At 41.5% G+C, this 22,368-nt stretch overlaps 1 protein-coding gene across 2 annotated transcripts in view; it reads right to left on the bottom strand.

The window, feature by feature from the left end:
* Uggt1 (UDP-glucose glycoprotein glucosyltransferase 1) overlaps window positions 1-22,368 on the bottom strand; it is a 133,311-nt gene that overhangs the window by 11,822 nt on the left and 99,121 nt on the right. For both annotated transcript variants that reach the window (XM_042266367.2, XM_042266369.2), the window contains 10 exons: window positions 21,654-21,843; window positions 20,038-20,196; window positions 19,331-19,416; window positions 17,270-17,354; window positions 15,426-15,514; window positions 14,807-14,908; window positions 13,580-13,664; window positions 12,398-12,580; window positions 6,192-6,352; window positions 4,684-4,798 (listed from right to left, as the gene is read on the bottom strand). In XM_042266367.2, coding sequence (XP_042122301.1) covers window positions 4,684-4,798; window positions 6,192-6,352; window positions 12,398-12,580; window positions 13,580-13,664; window positions 14,807-14,908; window positions 15,426-15,514; window positions 17,270-17,354; window positions 19,331-19,416; window positions 20,038-20,196; window positions 21,654-21,843 — 1,255 coding nt within the window. The remainder of the gene's footprint in view (window positions 1-4,683; window positions 4,799-6,191; window positions 6,353-12,397; window positions 12,581-13,579; window positions 13,665-14,806; window positions 14,909-15,425; window positions 15,515-17,269; window positions 17,355-19,330; window positions 19,417-20,037; window positions 20,197-21,653; window positions 21,844-22,368) is intronic.

Here is a 22,368-nt window from a genome sequence, read left to right as displayed (position 1 = left end):
TTTTATGAAAGTATTGAATGTGCAAATGAGTCTCTAATTCTTGTGCCTTTTCTTGGGCTCTTTTCCTTCTGTTTGCTTTGTCCAATTTCAATGTGCTAGTTTTTTGTTTATCTGTTTATATTTTATTTTATTATTATCCTGTTTATTTTCTAATGAGAGACAGAAAGTGAGTGGATTCAGATGTGAGGGAGGTGGGGAGGAACTGGGAGGAACAGAGGGATTGGAAACTACAATCAGGATATAGCGTGTGAGGGGGAAAATCTATTTTCAATAAAAAAAAACAGCTGAGAGAAAACATAAACAAAAAAATGACAAATAAGATCCACAGTAGCTGTATAGATGCGAGCTAGCAGGTGGTACAAAGACTTTAAAGTCAATATGGTCACTCTACATAAGCCTATTTATAAAATAAAGGGTAGAGAATTTCAGCACAGAACTGAAAATAAAAAATATTAAAATGGAGACAAACCAAAACATCTTAATTCAAATTAAGAGCAAACAGAAGGCTAAACCAATTAGATAGGAAATCCCAGGAACAAAGACAAAAGACTAAAATAGAGGGTTAAACCAGAGAGAGCACTGGATAAAGGAGGTGGCTGGCTGCAGGAGGAACTCTGCAGGGTACTGCTTAAAGACAGCCGAAGAATGAAGTCGCAAATTAGAGAAAACCCACAAACTCTGCTAACACCTAGCAAGAAAGACCCAAATGAACACACAAGTGTCCAGTAGAGGGTCTGTCAAAGCTCAGTAGGAAGTGGCTACGGGGGCACACACCTGTACACTGAGGCAGGGGGATCATCGTTGGGAGATGCAGGCCAGCCTCAGCTACAGTGAGAGAGACCCTGTCTTAAAAAATCAAAACCCGCCGGGGGGCAGTGGTGGCGCCCCTTCGTTGCAATACAAATCCTTTTTTTTTTTTTAAAGGATTATGAGGTTGTTTTATTAGACCTGGAAGACTTGCAGTAGATGGAATGTTCAGTTTGAATTTCTGAACACAGAAGCAGAAGCCCTGCCTCGGCAACTCTGGGAATTGTATGCAATACAAATCTTAAACACTGCAAGAAACTAAACTTAAAATAAAATCATCAGGGCAGCAGGTAACAGCTCAACTGAAACATCAGAAACCAAAAGACCATGAAAGAGAAACGGCATGAAAACTTCTAAAAGAAATAACTGCTGGACTGGAGAGCTGGCTCACAGGTTAAGAGCACTGGCTGTTCTTCCGGAGGACTTGAGTTCAACTAGCAGCCACATGGTGGCTCACAACCATCTATAATGAGATCTGGTGCCCTTCTGGTATGCAGGCAAACATGCAGACTGAACACTGTATACATAATAATAAATAAATCTTAAAAAAAAAAAAAGAACTGCCAAGTTGCCAGTTTAAATTCACTGAATATATACTTCATGTACAGGGAACTGGGGGTATAGTTCAGTGGTGGAGGGCTGCCTAGCTATATGAGGTCCTGGGTTAAATCCATAGAATGATGCCCTTCCCAAAAGAAATGAGTATAAATACGAAGGAATGAAGATGGACCCTTACCTTATACTATCTGCAAATCAACCAAACTGTAGCAAAGACCTCAAAGTGTAAAACTCTCGAAGAAAGCACAGGGGAACCCCTAGGATGGTGGACTTGTGTATGGACTCCAGAATAGGACAGCAGAAAAGCACAGGTAACAAGAAAGGGAGAATGGGAGCCTCTTATCTGGTGATGAATTACTGTTCATAACACACAAAGAACTCCTGAAACTTAGTAACAAATAACTCTAAAATGGGCAACTGGCTGAAACAGCCCCCTTTCCACATATAACATATAAATGACCACACAGAAAGACAGCAACATCACTTGTCAAAAAAGAAAAGAAGAAAAAGAAACCACAATGAGAACCAAGCACAGAAACCCAAGCTTGTAATCAAAACACAAGGAAGACTGGACAGGAAGACCATGGAGTTTGAGGCTAGCCCGGACCACAGATCCCCCACACAGTAAGAGTCTCCTTCAGATTCACTAGACCAGCCATTTTTTTAATGTACTTTGTGCGTGTGCGTGTTTGTGCGCATGCGTGTGCACCATGTGTAGAGGTCAGAGGACAAATTGCAAGAGCCAGGTGTCTCTTTTCACCACATGGGATCTGGGGCTCAAACTCCATCAAGTATGGTGGTGGCAAGCACCTTTACCTGCTTTGCCGTTTTGTTGACCCTGTTTTCTTTTTTTTGAGAGAGCTGGGCTATCTAGTCCTGGCTGCTCCAGAACTCCCTACACAAATTGAAATGGCCTGGAACTTGCAGTGACCCTCTTGTCTCTGCTTCTGGAGCTCTGGGGCCACAGTGTGCCACCACACCTGGCCAGGGTAACTTTTAAGAAATAAGTTAGAAATGCAGACAGGGCCAGAGATGGCTCCGTGAGAGAAGGCACCTGACAACCTGAACTGGATCTCTGAGAAAACAAGTTCTTACGGCTGCCATCTGACTTCCACATGTGTGTTACGACATGAGTGTGCACCTGAGAATCTGCAGCAAATGGAGTCCTGTGCATAACTAACTGGAAGGTAAAATGTGCCAGCGTTGTGGAAAGTTTGGTGGCTCCTCAAACGGTAAATACTGAGGGCTGGTATGAACCGGCACTTCTCCTTCTTGGTATCTACCTGCGAGGACTGAAAGCAAGAACTCACGGACTTGTCTACCGATGTCCACAGCAATCGCACACACCCGTCAGTGCGGAAATAAGTCAAATACCCCTAGACAGATAACTTTAAACATATACTACTAAAGTGATACACTAGAAAAATAAAGCAAATGTAGGATTGAAGAAAAGAAAAGACGTAATACAACGGTACAAGAGAATAAACAGGAAATAGGTGTATATTCTGCCTCACTAACAATTACAGCAAACACAAATGGATTGAATTCTCCAATTGGAAACTATAATGGGAACTCAGCTCGCCTAGAGTAAATGGACTGACCATAAAGTATTGATCAGAACATAAGCAATAGCATTTCTCACACTGTTGATGGAAGAGCCAACTAGAATCACACTAAAAAGCTGTGTGAGTGGCTGGAGAGATGGCTCAGTGGTCAACAGGAGTGGCTGCTCTTCCAGAGGACCTGAGTTTGGTTCCTAGCACCCATGCTGGGTGGCTCACAATGGCCTATAACTTCAGCTCCAGAGATCCGACACCTTCTTCTGACCTCCGAGGGCTGTACTCTCGCGCACATACCGCCCTCGTATTTTATATATATAAAAGTATCTAGACATGGTAATGATGACCTAGCACTCCCACCTATAGTGACATGTATGCATACACAAGGGCTCACAGTGGCGTTATCCACATAAGACTGAAAACACAGCAGGCTAGGGAGGGAGAAGTGTGCAGTGCCAGCTTCTCAGAAGGCTTAGGCAAAAGGACTGCTTGCATCCAGAAGTTCAAGGGTAGTTTGGAGAATACATCTCAAAACCTTTTTGTTTTGTTTTGAAACAGGATTTCTCTTTGCAGCCCTGGCTGTTCTGGAACTCAATATACAGGCCAGGCTGGCTTCTGTCTCCAGAATGCTAGAACTGAAAGTGTGCTCCACCATGCCCAACTAAAAGGAAAGAAGGGAACAAGAAGAGGAAGGGAGAAATGCAAATGAAGAACAGCTAAGTAAAATGCATAACAAAACTGCAAAAAAAAAAAAAAAACCAAACAAACAACAACAACAACAACAAAAACACGGGAGTAGAAGGACCACACTCCAAGACAAGATAAGAGGACAAGAAAAAACAGAAGCACATGACCTAGGCAGGACCACAGGCTCAGACTGAGTCTACAGAGAAGCAAGTGGACTGACTCCCATCAGAGTCAAGGTGAACGGAGCAGTGTAAAGGCAGTAATGATGTATTCCTGAGTAAGGTTCTGGTTATGGGCTTTGCTTTGTAGTGACTCCTTGATATACTCTATGATGTCGATTTTAATGGATAATAAACAACTAAAAAATTTTAAGGAAAGTAGGTGGATCAAGACCAGCCTTGTCTACAAGTCAAGTGATACCTAGTCTTAAAACAAGGAAGGAAGGAGAAAGGGAGGGAGGGAGGAAGGGAGGGAGAGAGAGATTGATTGACAATAGATATCTAAAAATACCTAAAACTATAATTTGGGGCTGGAGAGAAGGCTCAGAGGGTGGGAACACTGGCTGCTCTTCCACAGGACCCAGCGTGGCCCCTGACAACTGTCTGTTATCCTAGTTCCAGGGGATCAGACTCCTTCTTCTGGACTCTGAGTGTACTGCACACACGGTACATAGACATACATGCAGGTAAAACATCCATATACATAAAAAAATAAAATAAAAAGCAAACCCAAATAAAACAAACCTACAATTTTTACTTCTGAAAATGCTTGCTATGTGAAATTGTTATTCAGCAAACCTTCCTAAAAGTTTCTGACCTGGGGAGGAAGGTCAGGGTTAGGAAAAGTTTAATACTATATTATGTAAATGCCAAGCTATTTGACAGTCTCAGTTTTCTTGAGATCAGATATAAATCACACACACACACACACACACACACACACACACACACACACACACACACTTTCCATGAACAGATAGTTCAGTTCTAAAAGAGTACTGAGACACAAATACTACTTCATTTTCTGACACAAAATGGCATGACTGTATGTGAAACAGTCAATGGTCACTTACTTGATCAAGATTTGAAAGACTGTTGGGATCTTGACTCAGACCTTGGTACTGTCCCCTGAGTCTGTCACCAGCAGCTATTTTCCGAAACTTCTTCAGATCCACAACATACAGTGCGCTGAGCAGAGGAGAGACACGTGTTACAGCCAAACCATGGATTTACATCAACAACAAACCAAACTGAACGAGTCAATAGGTCATGAGCCAGACGCTTCAAGTGTCACTGAGAGGGTGAACTGGAGGATGGCAGGCAGCAGAGGGAGTGTGCATCCTTCAGAGAGGATACGTCCTGAAGGCCATGCTCTGCTGTAATAGCTCACTCTAGCCAGCCTTTTATTTTGTTGTCTTACAAGGAAATTAATTCCTGAGGTAAGATTTCTAGCTAAATCAGAAGATTTAGTAATAAAAATAATTGAAATGATAAATACTAACCCTTTACCAAAGCTATCCTGATGATCTCTTAAATGGAGGTGGTGGCAGTGTTATAATTCTTTCAGGCCAGGAAGTATAAACTGAAATCACTGTACTTCATCATTCATCTCTGTATGTGTCCTTTTTTTTTCAAAGGATTTATTTAGGGAGCAAGGGATTTGACTCAGAGTGAAAAACACTGTCTACTCTTCCAGAGGACCAGGGTTTGGTTCCCAGCATTCACAGAGTGGCTCAAAACCACCTGTAACTCCAGTTTCAGGGGATCTGACATCTTCTAGCCTTCATGCAGACAAAACACTTATACATAAAAAATAAGTAAATTTTTTCTTTTTAAAATTCATTTTTACATGTAGAGGTGTTTTACCTGCATCTATGTCTGTGTATCAAATGCATGCAGTACCTACACAGGCCAAAAGCCCTAAGATGCCTTGGAACTGGAATTATAGACAGTGGTGTGCCACATGCCAGTGCTGGGAACTGAACCGAGGCCCAGTGGAAGAGCAGCCAGTGCTGTTCACCTCGGAGCTGTCTGTCTCTCCAGCCCTGTATTATTTCTTGTATGTGCCCTAGCCTCCAAATCTTCCAAACACACTTCTTCCAGAAGACATGGCGTGCTAATTAGAAATAATAAATGCATATATTGGTTGTTGGTGGTAGGTATTTTGCTTTGTTTTGGTTTTTTTGAGACAGGGTCTCACTTTGTAGGTCTGGCTGTCCTGGAACTCACTCTGTAGACCAGGCTGGCCTCAAACACACACAGAGATCTGCCTGCACTGCCTCCCCAGTGCTGGAATTAAAGGCATGTGCTACCATGCCCAGCCCATACACTGACCCAAGAGATTACAAATATGCTTGAAATAGGCAAAACAAAATGTATTTCATAAATTATGCATCAGGACATACTGTAACAGGAAAACTATGAACAACACACTGCATTATATGCAGCTAAGCAAAGGAATAAAGTCTCTCTTTATAACACAACATTCTTAGAATTTAAGAATTTTTCTTTAAGCCATACTAATATAATATCTATTCACTGACTCAGCAAAGTTGAATTAGAGGGAGCACTCTTTCAGTACCTGATATGATACTTCCGACCAGCCAAATGACTGGCCCAGTACCCTGACTTCCAGAACCGGTAGCCATCCATTTCTCTTCTGCTATCGCAGAAAGGCGTGTAACCATAAGGAGCACCATCCAAATTGAAATCCCTTAACTCTTTCAGATCTGTTCGTACAATCTGCAGTAAAGAAAGTCAAAATACTTGTTGGCCAACATACAGATAACTCTAAGGCATTCCTGAAAGTAGAACAAACTGCACAAGGCAGCAGGAAGGCAACTCAGTGAGTCACAGCACAGGCTCTAGAACACGAGCTGGATTCCTCACTGTCTGCTTTCACCTGAAATGGTCCCCGCAGACTCGTGTTTTGAGCAGTTGGTCCCCAACTGAGTGGGGCTATTTTGAAGGCTGTGGAGCTTTTTTGGAGGTTGGGCCTGGCTGGTGAAAGGCCTTTGAAGCTTGCAGCCTGGCACCGCTCCAGCTTCTATTCTCTACCCTTGGTCTGCTGTCATGGAGACAAGCAGTCACAACAGGCACTCCTGCCCCACTGGTCCATCATCCACTTTCCTTTCCCTGCCATGCCAGGCTGTACCCTCTGAGACTACGAGCCCAGCCAGACAAAGCTCTCCTCCTTTGAGCCGTTCCTGTCAGGGGTTTGGTCGGAGCAATGAGACAAGTATCTAGTATAGGAAACTGATACTGAGGCACACACTGGAGTGACAGAACCTGACCAGCAGCTTGCAGATCTCAAGCCGGTCTGTGGGAAGCATGTGGAGGAGTTTGCAGATGCAGGCTAGAGAAGCCCTACAGTGCCATAAGCAGAGCTTAGAGGGCCACTCTGGTGGGAGTGCCCAAGACCAGAATGTCAGACGTGTAGACAGTAAAGACTGTGCTGACGAGGGTGAGGATGGGAGTGAGGACCCTATGTTGAGACAAACTGAGTTAGGGTGAATTTAAAAGCAATGAACCTGTTCATTTAACACGGAATTTCAAGACTGTCTTATTTTCAGGCTGTGGCTCAGTTAATAAGCTGCCTACTTTGAGTCAGATGTCCAGTGAGTAGGATCAACAGGAGAAGAGAAGGCTAACAAAAGGCTAGTTTAGCAGTGAGGAGAAAGCAGCTGTAATTGTTAGAAAGATCAGCATCACCGTGGAGAAGGTATGACAGAGAAGCATCTGCAGCATTCCTGTCCTAAGAACCAAGCATTTCCCATGAACTTCATTTATTACCCGTGCCAATAACACTTATCTTAGCTGGATGTGGTAGCACAGGCCTGGAGTCCTAGTATTCGAGAGGCAGAGACAGAAGAACAATTTGGACAACAGAGAAAGGCTGTTTCAAAATCAATGAAGGAACAAATAATAAAGTACCTAACATTTGGGCAGATAACTGGACATAGTGACCAAGTAATACTAAACATTTATTTTTTAATTATTGGTATTTATGTTAAATGAACCAAGTAAGACACAGGACTGCACACACAATAGAGTAGCTGTATTTAAGACAAGATGAAAATGAGATGTGCCGGGAAGCCAAAGACCCAGGGCCAATCCTGAACTGAGGTGAGGCCTACTGGTGTGTAGGGAGCGTCACATCAACAAACAGCTTCACGAGAAGCTGCAGACGCAGGGTGGGGACTGGACTGACTCCAAATTAGAACCACAAGCTTATCAGAAGTCTCACATCTTGCAGTGGCTTCAGTGGAAGCTGTGGACTCACAACAGGAACCAGATTTTACTCTGGGAAGTTTCACAACTCACAGAGGAAGCTGCAGATCCAAGCAGGATGGATAGGATAATAGGATAGGATATTACCTGACCCTCAGAGGAAGACTTTCGATAGGTATTATCCTATGACTCACATAGGATAATACCTGACCCTCAGAGGAAGACTTTCGATAGAAATCCTGTCCCTACACACTTGTCCCACAGAAGGAAACAATTTAGTCCTCTCCTGAACACCGCAAACACCACCACTGAAAGAAAATAAAAGGTGACTTGAATTTAAACAATGAAAAATAGAAAGGAAAGGAAAACTCAACCAGTAAACTAACTCCAGATGTGTAAGGCCCAGGACAGACACAAAACAAAACCAAGATAACAAGTCTCCTTCAAAGACTACTAATCCCATTGCTATAGCTCCTAATAAAGATGGCTAGGAAGAATTTACAAGCCAAAGAATTTAAGAGAATAAATATAACTATGTCCAAACAACTTAAAGACAAGAATACATTCTGAGAACAAAACAAAAAGAGCTGAATGAAATAAGGAAGTCAACCCAAGACATGAAAATTGATTGGGAGATGGAAAGAGAGACAGAGACAGAGGGAAATGCTGAAGAAAAACCAAACTGAAATGATGCTGGAAATAAAAAATTCAGTTAGCCAAATAAAGGCTCAGCTGGAAAGCCTCACAAACAGATTGTATCTTGTGGAAAACAGAGTGTCAGGGCAGAAAGTCAAGACAGGAATCAAATCATGCAGCAAAGGTCAATGATAAATGGTTGGGGGAGGGGAGGGATGTAGCAGGAATCTTAAAAGTTCTTATTAATAAAATCAAACCTGAGGCCAGTTATTGGGGTGAACTCTGGAAGATCAGAGAGACAGAACAAGCCACAGCTAACTTCACCTGGCCAACTTCTCAGCTGATCCTGTTTCCTCAGACTAGAAGCGTCTCAGTCCTTATATCCAAATGGCTCCCAGCTGAACTGTGCTGCTCAAAACCTAAAAGCTTAACCAGCCAAATGCTTCTAGTTTCTGGTCCTCACGCCTTATATACCTTTCTGCTTTCTACCACCACTCCCTGGGATTAAAGGTTTGCTTTCTGGGATTAAAGGCGTGAGTTACCACGCCTGGCCATTTCCAATGTGCCTTGAACTCACAGAGATCCAGAGGGATTTCTACCTCTGGAGTGCTAGGATTAAAGGTGTGAGTGCCACTATTTTCTAGCCTTTGTATCTAGTGGCTGTTCTGTCTCTGACCCCAGATAAGTTTATTAGGGTGCACAATACTTTCGGGAAAACAATACCACCACAGAGGGAGTTCGATGGGAGAGATCTGGGACACTATGGAAAGACCAAAAGACCAAATCTTCTAATTATAGGCACAGAAGAAGCATGATGCTATACCAAAAGCACAATGTTTTTAATAAAATCATAGAAGAAATTTCCCCAAATCTAGAGAAAAAGATGCCCAGCAGGCTATTAGAAGCTACAGAATTCCCCATTAGACAGGACCAGAAAAGAAACTCCCAACAACATATTATACCTAAAATACTAAAAACACAAAATAAAGAAAGGGTACTCAAAGATTCAAGAGAGAAAGGTCGTGCCATCTATAAAGGCAGAACCATCAGAATAAGACCTGGTTATTCAACAGAAACACTTAAAGCCAAAAGGAAAGATGTAGTCCAAGCTCTAAAAGAACACAACTGCCAACCAAGATTACTATACCCAGTAAAACTCTCCTAAAATCGAAGGATAGTGGGATAGAGCTTAGTGGTTAAGAGCACTGGCTATTCATCCGGACGACCCAGGTTTGAGTCCCGACTCCCACATGGCAGCTCACAACTGTCCATAACTCAGGTTCCAGTGGATTTTCTGGAGAGTTGTACCAGAACTTCAAAGAACTAATACCAATACTATTCAAATTGTTCCATAAACTAGAAAAGGAAGTCTTCTGAGCTTTTTATGAAGGTAGTATTACCCTGACACCAAAATCAGATAAAGACAATCCACAACAACGAAAAGAAAATTACAGGCCAATCTCCTTGATAAACATAGATGTAAAAATCCGCAATAAAATCCTAACAGAATTCAACTTTACATTAAAAATATCATTCATCATGACCAAGTTGGCTTTATTTCAGTGATTGCAGGAGCAGCATATCAATAAATAAGATTCATTACATTAATGGACTAGAGAACAGAAATCATGTTTCTCCCAATCAACACAGAAAAAGTTACTGATAAAAATCTAAGATCCCTTCATGATAAAAACCAAGGAGAGTCTAGGGATGGGGGGCTCATACCTTAATATAATAAAAACTATATATATATATATATATATATATATAAAACCAACCTGAAGCCAACATCATACTAAATGGAGAAAATCTCAAAGCTTCTCCCTAAGATCAAGAACAAGTCAAGGAACAAGTTCTACTTAATACAGTTCTTGAAGTCTTAACTCGAACAATCTGACTAAAGAAGGAAATAAGAGGAATATAAATAGGAAAAGAAGTCACAGTATTTCTTTTTGAAGATGACAGTATTTTATACATAACAGATGCTAAAGACTCCAATGAAGCTGTAGAGCTGACAAATACTTTCAGCAAAGTGGCAGAATACAAAATCAACATTAAAAAAAAATCAGTAACCTTCCTATATTACAACAGCAGACTGAAAAAGAAACCAGGGAGATCACAGGCACTAGCAAACAAACAAAAACCATCTGGGAATAAACCTAACCAAGTAAACAAGAGACCTCTACAATGAAAATTTTTAGACAATGAAGAAAGAAATTGAGGAAGGTAGAAGATAGAAAGATATCCCGTGCTTGTGGATTAGAGGAATTACTATTGTGAAAATGACCATCCAACCAAAAGTAGTCAACACACTCAAGTGCAATTCCAAAAACAATTCCAAGTCTACTCCTGGTAGATTGAAAAACATCCAAGATAATTTATACAGAGGCACAAAAGACCAAGGATAGCCAAGGCAATCCTAATCAAACATAACAGTGCAGGAGGTATCACTGTGTCTGATTTTAAATTATACTAGTAATAAAAAGAACATGGAACTGACACAAAAGTAGACACACAGATCCACGGAATAGAACTGAGGACCCAGATATAAGTCCATATAACTAGTCTTGATTTTTGACAAAAGTATTAAATACACAGTAGAGAAAAGACAACATCTTCAACAAATGGTACTGGGAAAACTGGAATTCAACATGAAACTAGATCCTTATCTCTCACTCTGCACGAACTAAACCCCAATTCGCCAAGAACCTCAACATAAGACCTGATTGACTCTGAAGTTGCTAGACAAAAAAGTAGGGAGCACACTTCAACTTACAGGCACAGGGAGGGTTTTCTGAACAAGACTCCAATAGCAGAGGAAATAAAGTACTCAGTCAACAAACGGGCTCTCATGACCTGAAACGCTTCTGTACAACAAGAGCAACTGTGAAGTGACTGTTTGCACACCCACAGAATGGGGGAACTTTCCCACTAGTGCAGTGGTGGCGTGACTGCTCTAGGGTAACTACGGGCCTTCTGACCAAATTTGAGGCTTGCTCCACAGAAGGGAACTCCATACCTAGCATTGTAATCACAGCCAGAAATGCAGAACTGGGGAAGTCATAGGCCCTAGAGCAGAACCTGCTATTGCTATTTTCCTAAATAGTGATGCTCAAGGTACCTTCTCAACAGTCATGTTAGAACCCATAGACAAGTGCTGCACCTGCTCTGTCAGAGAAGCTTCTTTATGCAGTGGGCAGCAGAGAGATACATCACTGGTCAAAGTAATGAGAATAGAGACCGATTGCTCAATGCTAAACAGAATATCGGTATCATCTCCCCTATCTCTCAAGCCTTAGTGAACACTAAGGTAGATGAAATGGAAGGGATCTAAGAGCCTGAAGATGGGAAGAGTGCTGTGAAATATCTTCTGGACATGACATGGTTATCATACCATAAACTCATAGTAGCTGTGGCTACCTGCACAAGACCTATACAAGGTCAAGCCAGCCAAAATGCAGTTGAAGGGGGTAGATGATAAGTAGGCTCCACCCCTTACTGAGGCATTACTGCCACTGGGTAGTTGCTGAGAAGAGAGAATCATTCTTTTTTAGAATGTGTCTATTGATAGGATTCCCATGCTCCAGTAGATGAATATACCCATGTACCTATGGGCTGCACTAATAGGACATAGTAAGTTAGGGTAAGGAGGGTATATATGATCAGGTATATGTGATCATGTGACCACATTTTATTGTATACATGCATGAAATGCTCAAGGAAAAAGATATTTAAAGGGAGATGAGCTGATGGAACTTAAATTTAAAAAGTGATAACATCTGGGTAATATCTTTTAATATTTCTGAAATACTAATGCAAAATAAACAGATACTTTTCCCTATCTGAAAATTGTTTTTAAAAAGGAAAAGAAAAGCTGACATATGGAACACAACCCATCAACACCTGGTGTCCAGAGCTCACCTGATCAGCGTCTACAAATAGGAACTTGTCAACAACCAGTGGGAAAAGCACGTCCAGAAAGAGGATCTTGTAGCCCCAGATGATCCGCTGCTTCTCTGTCTGCTGATGAAGCCACCGTGGCCATTTGTACTGAACAAGTTCATACTGGAAATTGTATTTGCTGGCCATGTAAGGTATAAACTCCTATTTTTAGACACAGGGAACAATAATTATTCATTCTTGTTAAGAAAATTGATTCTTTAATGTAAGTTAACCACCATTATTACAGTACAACCAAAATACTTACACTAAAACAAGGTCTAGTAAGAAATTTGGTCTTAATTCACTTGACTCACAAGAGCACATATAAACTTTGGTCCAATCCCCATTTCTTGATGACGTCTAGTTACCACATGATATGACAGAAATCTGCAGGTGAAGGCTTTTAGATTTATAACTCTGTATGTGGGTGCTTAAGGCACATAAGCTCTAGGTTCATTTATCTAAATTTGATTTTAGCAAAACACTTTTGAGCTTGATAGTAAGATCTTCCCAAGGCTAAGTCTAACCCAGGGTATTACATGTAAGAGCCAAAACTCTTCAATTTCCTTTCCAATTAACAAGTAAGTCTTCCGTATCTAAGACACTAGTACCTTCAGGAGATCAGAAGTAACTACTCATTCAAGATGAGTCACCACTGAATATAAAGTTGTTTTTTAAATACTATAGAAAAAAAAAAAAGGAGGATGCAAGAATACAAGTTAAGAAGGAGACTGTCCAAGTGTGGTTTTCCTTTGGCACAGAGGAAGCATCCCTTTCATTCCTTACTCATGAGAAAATTAATCATTCTCAAAACACACCATCACTGTGCTTCTTAAGCTAAGGCAAGACATGCATGCCTCCAAGGAAAGGGTTGTTATTTTGCTAAAACACTGTCTCTTAGAAAAGACAAAAACTCTCCTCCTATATTACCTAGCTTCAAACAGACCACAATTTTGGGTTTAGCTTTATAAAAACTATTACCCCAAATAGAGCAACCTGGAAGAAAAAAAAATATATATATATATAGAAATAGACAATGAAATTAGGGTATTCTAATAAAATGGATAAAAAATAAGTGTACAGATAAAACAAAGATAGAAAAGAATATGTTACAGTGTAAATATTCCCTTAATAAGGTTTTCTTTTTCCCCATGAACAAACCTTAAATGTGGGGGACAAATAATTCTTCAAGAACCAGAATTTCACAGGAGTTTTGGTATTCTTCAGCACTGATAGCATCATTATGCTGCCAAACAAAACAAATAATGATTTTCCAATGCTTTTTAACCTCAACAACATTAAGCAGAGAAAAATCACAAGATTGACAGCAGAGCTAACTCATGGTTCAATTAGGCAAAGAGACCTTCACTAATGGGACAGTGTACATACTGTATTATAAAGATGTCACTGAATGACAGAGACAAGGATTTCCCTATAAGTATATTCCAAACAGATAGAGGCAAATGCTAATTATGCTGCATGCTTAAATGAGCCACCTCATGAACTGGAGGTCATGGTCATGACTACATCATTCTCCAGACCCCTGTGCTCAGGCACAGCAACATCTGGTACTGAGCAAACAGTGGGTACATGCACAGCTTCTGTCAGCCTAGACAGAGAGCCTCGAGAGGAAGGAGAGCAGGAAAGGGGAAGGGAAACCAGAGGGCACAGGCTCAGGATTCCCAGGCCACGAAATGCAATGAAGTTATCACCACTGTTATTTTATTTAGCTATTGATTGGAAAAAGAATTGAAAATTACCCAAGTGACATTATTTTTATTATTTCCTTTACCAGATTATTTATAATGAAAACTAAAAGTAAAAGCAGCTCTGAATTGGGACAATGACCTTCAATTAACACTGAGCTCCCAGACAGTGACAAACTGATCCTGAGACTCTTCCCCTCTCGTAACCACATCAACAAGTTCAAGCAATGTCCTCTTCTGCTTTCATCTGAATGACCTAGGCAATCCCCTTTCATTTCAGTCTCAGTTTTTCAAGCAAGGGTATTCTCACACAGAACTAAGCTTTGCCTCTAAAGCTGTGGCTCTGTAGAAGGTGGCCAAGTGAAACATGTTATGGTCTATTCTATGTCAATTACCTGGTTTCTGGTTTAAGCAGTATTTATGGTGAAGGAACTAACAATTGTCTATAAGGTGTGCATGGATACGAACAGTCTACAGCCTTGTAATATCAACACAGAGGCACTAACTATGTAGCTCAACTTCATGAAGGAACCAGATCAAAACAAATAGAGTTGTACGTGGCAAGCTATCCACAGCCCTAGGAGTACTTCATATAGATACACACAGTACAACAAGTAAAACCTTTCTTACAAAATAAGAATGCTGTAAAAAATTCATTTCTATACAAATCACGAAGACTAACCGAAGAAATCTTTCATAGAGATGACCAGATGCAACAGAGAAAATATTGATGATGTCATCTTTCTCTTGCTTCACTTCCTCAGTCTTCTGTCCTGAAAAGCCCCTGTAACAACAGAATTCAAAACAGAACCACTTACAACGCTGAGTAGACACAACCCTTCAGGAGAGGAAAGAGAGAGTGTCTGTGTCTTCCCGCTCTAGAGGTAAGGCTTGTTGAAAGTACCATACAGAGATGCTGGGAAGGGACAGGAAAAGGCCATCTTGCAAAGTACTAATGAGGCTCATCAAAAGGCACCATATCATTTAGGAATCCATGGAACACAAGCTGCTCCAAAGACTGCAGTCTGTCCAATGGGAGGTCAGCAGAACAATGACCATCACCTCTCCCCGGATGGCCCCACCCATCAAGAGTGAAGAGTGTGCAGCAGAAGTAAACTATGTGAAGAGCACTTCCCCTCTCTTAATCAAGTGGAAACACTCCCCTACTCCAGCTGAAATGGGACACTCCAGCTGCATGAAGCAGGTCAGAAGCCCCAAAACATTACCAGGCTCAAAAGGCTGCATGGTCTGCACCTCTCAGTTTCCCTTCAAAATCTTAACCCTTCATGATGCCAATTTACCATTTGAAGGAGTCCCAAAATCCGGCTTCGTTCTCACTCGTCCCATCACTCAACAAGTCCTCATTAACCATGTCTGCTTTCTTCTGAACCTGCAATTGTATATGACAGGTCTTACTTCTCCAGAAGCTCTATGAGCACAAGCCTCACTTGCACTGATGCACGTGGAGTACTGTCAACAGGAACCAATTCTGTCAACCAACCAATTCTCCTATAGGAAAACCCCATCTAGACTCTCAGTATCCAACGGGAGTACATTTATCAGAACACCCACGTTTTAACGCATTCAGGGAGGAGCTAGCAATCTCTTTGAATTGAATGGTAATCAAGCTCAGTTTGTACAATGAGCCAAAGACCAAATTCAGCTGCACAGAAACAGAGTAAGTAAAACCCAGAAGACTATTTCTTCAAGCTGACAACTTCTAGCTAGGAAGAATTCAGCCTTCAGGAGCTGCTGGGAGAGGCTTGTTGGGCCATAGCCCATTTTCAGGACTTATTACCACAAAGGATTCTCTGCAGCAGTCTTCTTTCTGTTCCGTGGCCAACTTTAGGTTTTACCATGTACGATAGCTCCTTATCCTACAATCATTTTACTTTAAGACAAAGAACTTCAAAATGTTGAGGAGAGACAGCAACAAAAGACAGTGAATAAAATCACCTACTGTTTGTATTTTGTGTTTGTTTTTGGAGACCGGGTTTCATGTCACCCAAGGTGGCCTCAAATTCACTATGCGGTGCAAGCTAACACTGACCTCCTGATCCTTCTAAGTACTGGGACTACAGGTGTGCATCACTATGCCTATAAAAACTGTAGTCTTACTTTGGATTGTCACTGGGAGTTCCCACAGTCTTATGAGAATAATCAATAACACTATGAATTGTAGATATAAAAATGTCAAAGCCAGGGCTGAAGAGATGGTTTAGTGGTTCAGAGCACATACTGCTTTTCCAAAGGACCCGAGTTCAGATCTCAGCACCCACACGGGGTAGCTCACAACTATCTGTAACTCCAGCTCCAAAGGATATCAATGCTCCCTCTTCTGGTCACAGGTACCTGCACATGTGTGGCATAGCCATACAAACACATTTACATATACATGAATAAATAAAACTTTTAAAAAAATGGCAAAGCTGGTCCAGGCAAGGTGGTAGATGCCTTTAACTCTACGATTTGGGAGACAGTCAGACATATCTGTGAGTTCAAGGCCAGCCTGGTGTACACAGCAAGTCCCAGGCCAATCAGGGCTACAGTGAGACCTTGTCTTAGAAAGAATAGGGGGCAGGGACAAAGTCTCTGAGGACATGTTGTATGAAATGGGACTAGCATTGTTCTCTGAAATTACAATTTCTTGGCTGAAGAAAACCAGAAGCTTGTCTTCACAGAGACACATTCCTTAAGCAGCATCCCTAGAACTGTTAAAACAATACCAACAAACCCTCCAAATGGAATACCAGACTGACTTCAAAATGCAGTTGTCTCCCTTTATTTGCTGGGAAACATTCCAAGCCCCTAGTGGATGCATGAAATCTGAGACTGTAGAGAACCCTGAATATATACTATAGCTTTGCTCATACTACTTACGATAAAGCTTTATCTGTAAATTAGGCGACATAAGATTCACAACAATAAGAGTAAAATGGAATATTAAAACACTCTTTTAATAAACTAATATGAATGTGCTCTCCTTGAACAGCCACACAGGTGTTAGTATCTTCAGACAGTGGCTGACCGTGGTCCCTGAAGCCTTGCCACAGGAGGCACTGCTGTCCATATCTTCCATGACAATGACTGAATGGGGCTGTTTACCAACTATAAACAAGCGGCTGCCAAAGCAGAGCAAACTCACCTTCACTTTGATGATCTTGCTTTTGAAGTTATTGAGGATGACGACAACGTCATTTGCATCAGGAGGAGAATCTGTACCATCGTGGCTTAGAGAGAAAAGTAAGACAGAATACAAATCACAATCCCCAGAGTGCAATAAATACCCAGACAACAGCTGTTTGTCTATCACCCTTATCATAGAAAATCTTTCCAAAAACCAACAGTTCCTAAAGGAGGAACTTTTTTTAGGACAAAGAAGTGTTCACAGAAATCTCCACGTCCAGGCTAACGTGAGCTGACTTCCTTCCAGAATCTTCCTTCAGATTACCAGGCAAACAGTGACAAGTTCTCAGGCAGGGTATGCACATGACAATCATAAACAACCGTGTATGTCCCTGGGTCTGAGCACGCAGGCCTATTACTGGAGCTACTTCCACCTTTTAACTGGAACAGCTATGTGAAGAAATCTACTCTTGGCTGAATGTGGTGATTCACACCTGTAACCCCAGCAGGAAGCAGCATGGAGATCAATTTGAGATCAAAGCCAGCCTAGGCTACAATGTAAGAACAAACAACAAAAATCTATTCTCGTCTTCTCGCGAGACAACACAACCAGCCAAGTTTAGAGCACAGACTCGATCCTGTATCTCTGGTAGAAGACCACAGTACAGCCGGGCGGTGGTGGCGCACGCCTTTAATCCCAGCACTCGGGAGGCAGAGCCAGGCGGATCTCTGTGAGTTCGAGGCCAGCCTGGACTACCAAGTGAGTTCCAGGAAAGGCGCAAAGCTACACAGAGAAACCCTGTCTCGAAAAACCAAAAAAAAAAAAAAAAAAAAAGAAGACCACAGTACAACCAGCTCTGCTTATAGGCACAGGAGCAGTGAAGAACATTTGAAATACTCTTTTCCGACTAATCATTTTTTCCAGTCACTAAATATGAGGAAGTCACTGCAGTTGCTGTCACTCAGCAGACAGCAGGGCTCTCAGGCAGGAGGAGGACAGAAAGCTTAAGGAGAGAAGACTCTACAGACAAGACCATCCAATTGGGAGGCACAGGAATACAACAACCCTAGACAGCAGGAAGAGAGTGTGGTACCACAGCGCTGGGCAAGGAGGAAGATGGACAAGGGCACACAGAAGAAAGGGAATTCAGAAACATCACAATCTTGTGAAACCTCACCTAGAAAATAACTTCATCGGAGAAAAGCCTACTATTGACAATAAGGACATTATTTTTTCAATAAGGATATTATTACAGTACAAAACTCTCATAGGTACTGAGTAAGAAATCTGCACTAAGCTGGTATGATGGCACATGCCTGCAGTCTCAGCTACTCAGGAGACTTAAGGCAGAAGAATATTCACTTGAACCCAGTTCAAGCCTAGGCAAGAGAGCAAAAATTCTGCATCAAAACCAAAAACATTAATTCATACTGCTTCTCCATGTTTAAATAAACTCTGATGAAAACCATTCCCTACATAAACTGACACAGAACTTAGGACTAATTTAAACTGTGTTAAACAAAATAGAGACCACAACTTCTAAAATGGTGTTTGGAGGTTTGTTCCATAACTAATGGGTGCAGTGAACTTTAAGCCAATTCCTGTTACTGACAGTATGTTCTAGGAGTACATCTATATAACCCCAGCCCAAGGACCAGGATTGACAGTTAGACTTCATGGTCAAAGCTCATGTGTCCTATGTACATGTAAACCACTCAAGGTCAAGATATATACCTTCCCACCAATGTGTTGAACAGGGCCAAGCCCACTTAGTTTCCAAAAGTCAGACATCATCAAGTATCCAAAGCTGGCGCCTGCTGTCTGCATCACAGGGAAAGAATAACTTCATTCTGATAGAGTGTTGACAAAGGGAAGCCAGTGGAGAACAAACCTCACTATAATCAGTATTTATAGCTCTTGTTATCCACTCGCCTCTAAAAGTTCACCCCCACTGACGGCACCGGAAAGCTCAGTTTGTTACATAGGACTATGAATTAAACGCATGATGCTTGGGGTAAGGCCAGATAACACCCAATTAGAGCTGAGTATCTTAAAATGCAGCTGCACCATTTAACCTACCTGTAGATTCTATAGATATCATCAGAGCGCCCCTTCCTTAGTCTGAGAATCCAGGCTCCTGGGTTGGCTTTGAGCTGAAAATATCCCTAGGACACAAAGAAAGTAAAATTTCAGTTCTCTTTAAAACTTCAAGATGTTGTTCCTAACAGACACTTACTTTTTCTTTTGAAGTGTCAGATCATGTGTGGGCATGCCTACCTATCTATCTACCCACCTTTCTTTCTTTGTGGGGGGTGGGGGTTGGGGGGTTGTACTGGGTATTGAACCCAGGGTCTTGCTGCCGTGATAATTAAAAAAAATTAAAGGTAGTTAACAAATCATGGAAAAGTAAAGCCAAAAACAAAACAAAACAAAACAAACAAACAAAAAAAACCAATCAAATAAACCAGCTAAAGCTCCAGCAGCCCAGAGCCAGTGAAGCTGAGAGGCCTGCCCGTTCTGCTCCATGGAGGAGAAAGTGTGACAGGGAATGTGCTGGGAACTTCCAATGATGGGAACTGCTAGCAGAGCTCTGCAGTGGGTTTTGTTGTTTCACTAGCATAGACATGGAATTTCCAAGCTTAACCAAACCAGTGACTTTTCACTGACTACATTTAGACCGTTATTAATTCTTACTTCACTCCACAGTTCAGAATGTGAACTGTTCTGTCATAAATTATAGCATCTAAATTACCGTGACTGAAGCATCTGATAGACTGATTATTTACCAGATTGGCCATCACAATTGTGTCCACAATTGTTGGGTTGGCTGAAGTTCCTAACGTGAACTGTAGTCCTCGAGGGGGCTGGCCTGTGGTGATGTCGTAGCAGTGACCTTCTAATAACAGGTATTCCAGCTCATACTCAGCAGCCACTACACTGTCCACCTGAAAGGTCAAAATTAAACCACCTGAATATTATACATGCATACTCAAAATGCATCTGCAGGGGTCAGGGGGAGAGTTGAGTGGATAAAAGCTCTTGCCACTGAGGCTGATGGCTTGAGCTTGATCCCCGGATTCTATATGGTAGAGGGAGATCTGATGTCCACAGCTGTTCCCTGACCTCCATGTGTACAGCAAGGCAATCCCCAACCCCCAAAATAAATCAATAAATAAATGTTTTAAATATATATATACATCTTTTATGACTTTAAGACAGTCGAGAAAAGGCAAAAACTTGATTTTAGAAAGTAGATCATTCACTGATTGTGGTGGGGGTAGGGGGAATATACAAAGGGATAGCAAAGGGATTCTCGGGATAAAATGTTCTAGATCTTGATTGAGATAGTGGCTAATGACTATAATTATAAAAACTTGATTGGAGAGAGAAAGAGAGAAGATAACAAAGTCATTCCAAAAATACAGATGAGAGGATAAGATTCTACAAATTGTTGTGAAAAGCCCTAAATAAAGAAAAAGAATTTTACCGTATGGTAATAGATGGGTACAGCTTGAACACACTATCCACAGCACTATCCTCATAAGAGCCAACAATAGAAACAACCCAGTGCTCATCTGTGCACAAGTACACAAAGTACACTATATCCAAACAATAGAACTCTATGTGGCAATCAAACTAAAGTACTGACAGGTCTTATCACATGCATGAATCTTGGAAAACAATTTTTCAAGTGAAACAAGTCAGTCACTAAAGACCACGAGTTGAATAACTACTCATACACAATGTCAGATAGGAAAGCTCATAGAAACAGAAAGTCCATTACTGCCAGGGGAAATAAGGGGTGAATGTTAATGAGTACTGTGATGATTAATCTTCATTGACAATTTGAATAGATTTGAAAGCATACTTCTGGGCATGGGTGAGGGCCTTCCCAGAGAAGCTCAATTCAGGAGGAAAGACCCACACTCAATGTGGAGCACTGTTCCACGGGCTGGGATCCTGAAATGAGTAAGAAAGGGAGAAAGCCACCTAAATTCTCCTTTCTCTGCTCTGGTTAGTGCCATAAAACCAGGCCACTTCCACATCTTCCCTATCACAATGGACGCCACTCTTAGGAGTCAAAATACATCATTCCTTTCTTACACGGCTTTCTGTCATGCATTTGGATGCAACAAGGAGAAAAGAAACTAATACAGTCATGGAGCGGGTTCTGAGGGCGATGAAAGCCAACTAAATTGAGATAGCAAAGACAGCAGCACCCGTCTACACATGTCAAAAACTTTACTGTACATGAAGGGCATTTGAATTAAGCTGCTGCTGTAAAAAGAGTACATTAGATGTGAACAAAGATGCCCAGTATTCAGTTCAGGCAATCACCACTCACTGAATTACAAACAGATTTTATATATAACTCAATATTTAGAAACAATGATATTCTTACCTCTTCTAGATAAATATTATCAAGATCATATGGTGTTCTGACAGATTCTACCATCCAACTCTCAGGTGTGTTCAAATTCAAAGTGAAAAGCGGAGACTGTGGCATATCCAGAAACTTTGCTATTGGTCCCTTGGCAAAGCTGTTGTCTGCTGTGAAGGAAATCTCTGGTTCTAAGACATAACGGTAAAAGCTGAAAAGATAATAGGACTGTTAGGCTTTCTTACACAAGAGTCCACACAGGTTAACAAAAAACTAGATTTAGACAGTATCCTTCCAGATCAGGACATGACTAGGCCAAACCATCTTTTGGTCTAGTGATGCCTTCCAGGGTTGCTCTAGAGTCAAGAAAAGGGCGGGGGGGGGGGGGGGGGGGAGAAGAATGCAGGAGACCACCCTTCCATGGTCTCTTAAAAATCTGACCCCTAAAGGGTACCTGTGCTCTCAGGCCAGCACTGAAAACATTATGTGTGATAACTAAACAGTTCTTACTGTAAAGCTAACAGTGGAAGCAGAGGCTCTTCATTCTTTGTAAAATTGTTGGGATCCATCTAGATTCTAACTACAGAATTCTGTCCCTCACTGAGGACGACATTTCCCATAGCAGAGCATGTGCTAAGCTACCACTGTCGTTGTGACACTTCTTCCACAAATGGCCATCCCACAACCAAGCCTTTCTATCTTCCCCAGGAAGCACAAGAATGAGTACAGTAAGCTT

This window comes from Peromyscus maniculatus, chromosome 21 (genome assembly GCF_049852395.1).
Source record: "Peromyscus maniculatus bairdii isolate BWxNUB_F1_BW_parent chromosome 21, HU_Pman_BW_mat_3.1, whole genome shotgun sequence".
Taxonomy (NCBI): Eukaryota; Metazoa; Chordata; class Mammalia; order Rodentia; family Cricetidae; genus Peromyscus; species Peromyscus maniculatus.
This window is presented reverse-complemented; position numbering and strand designations above follow the sequence as displayed.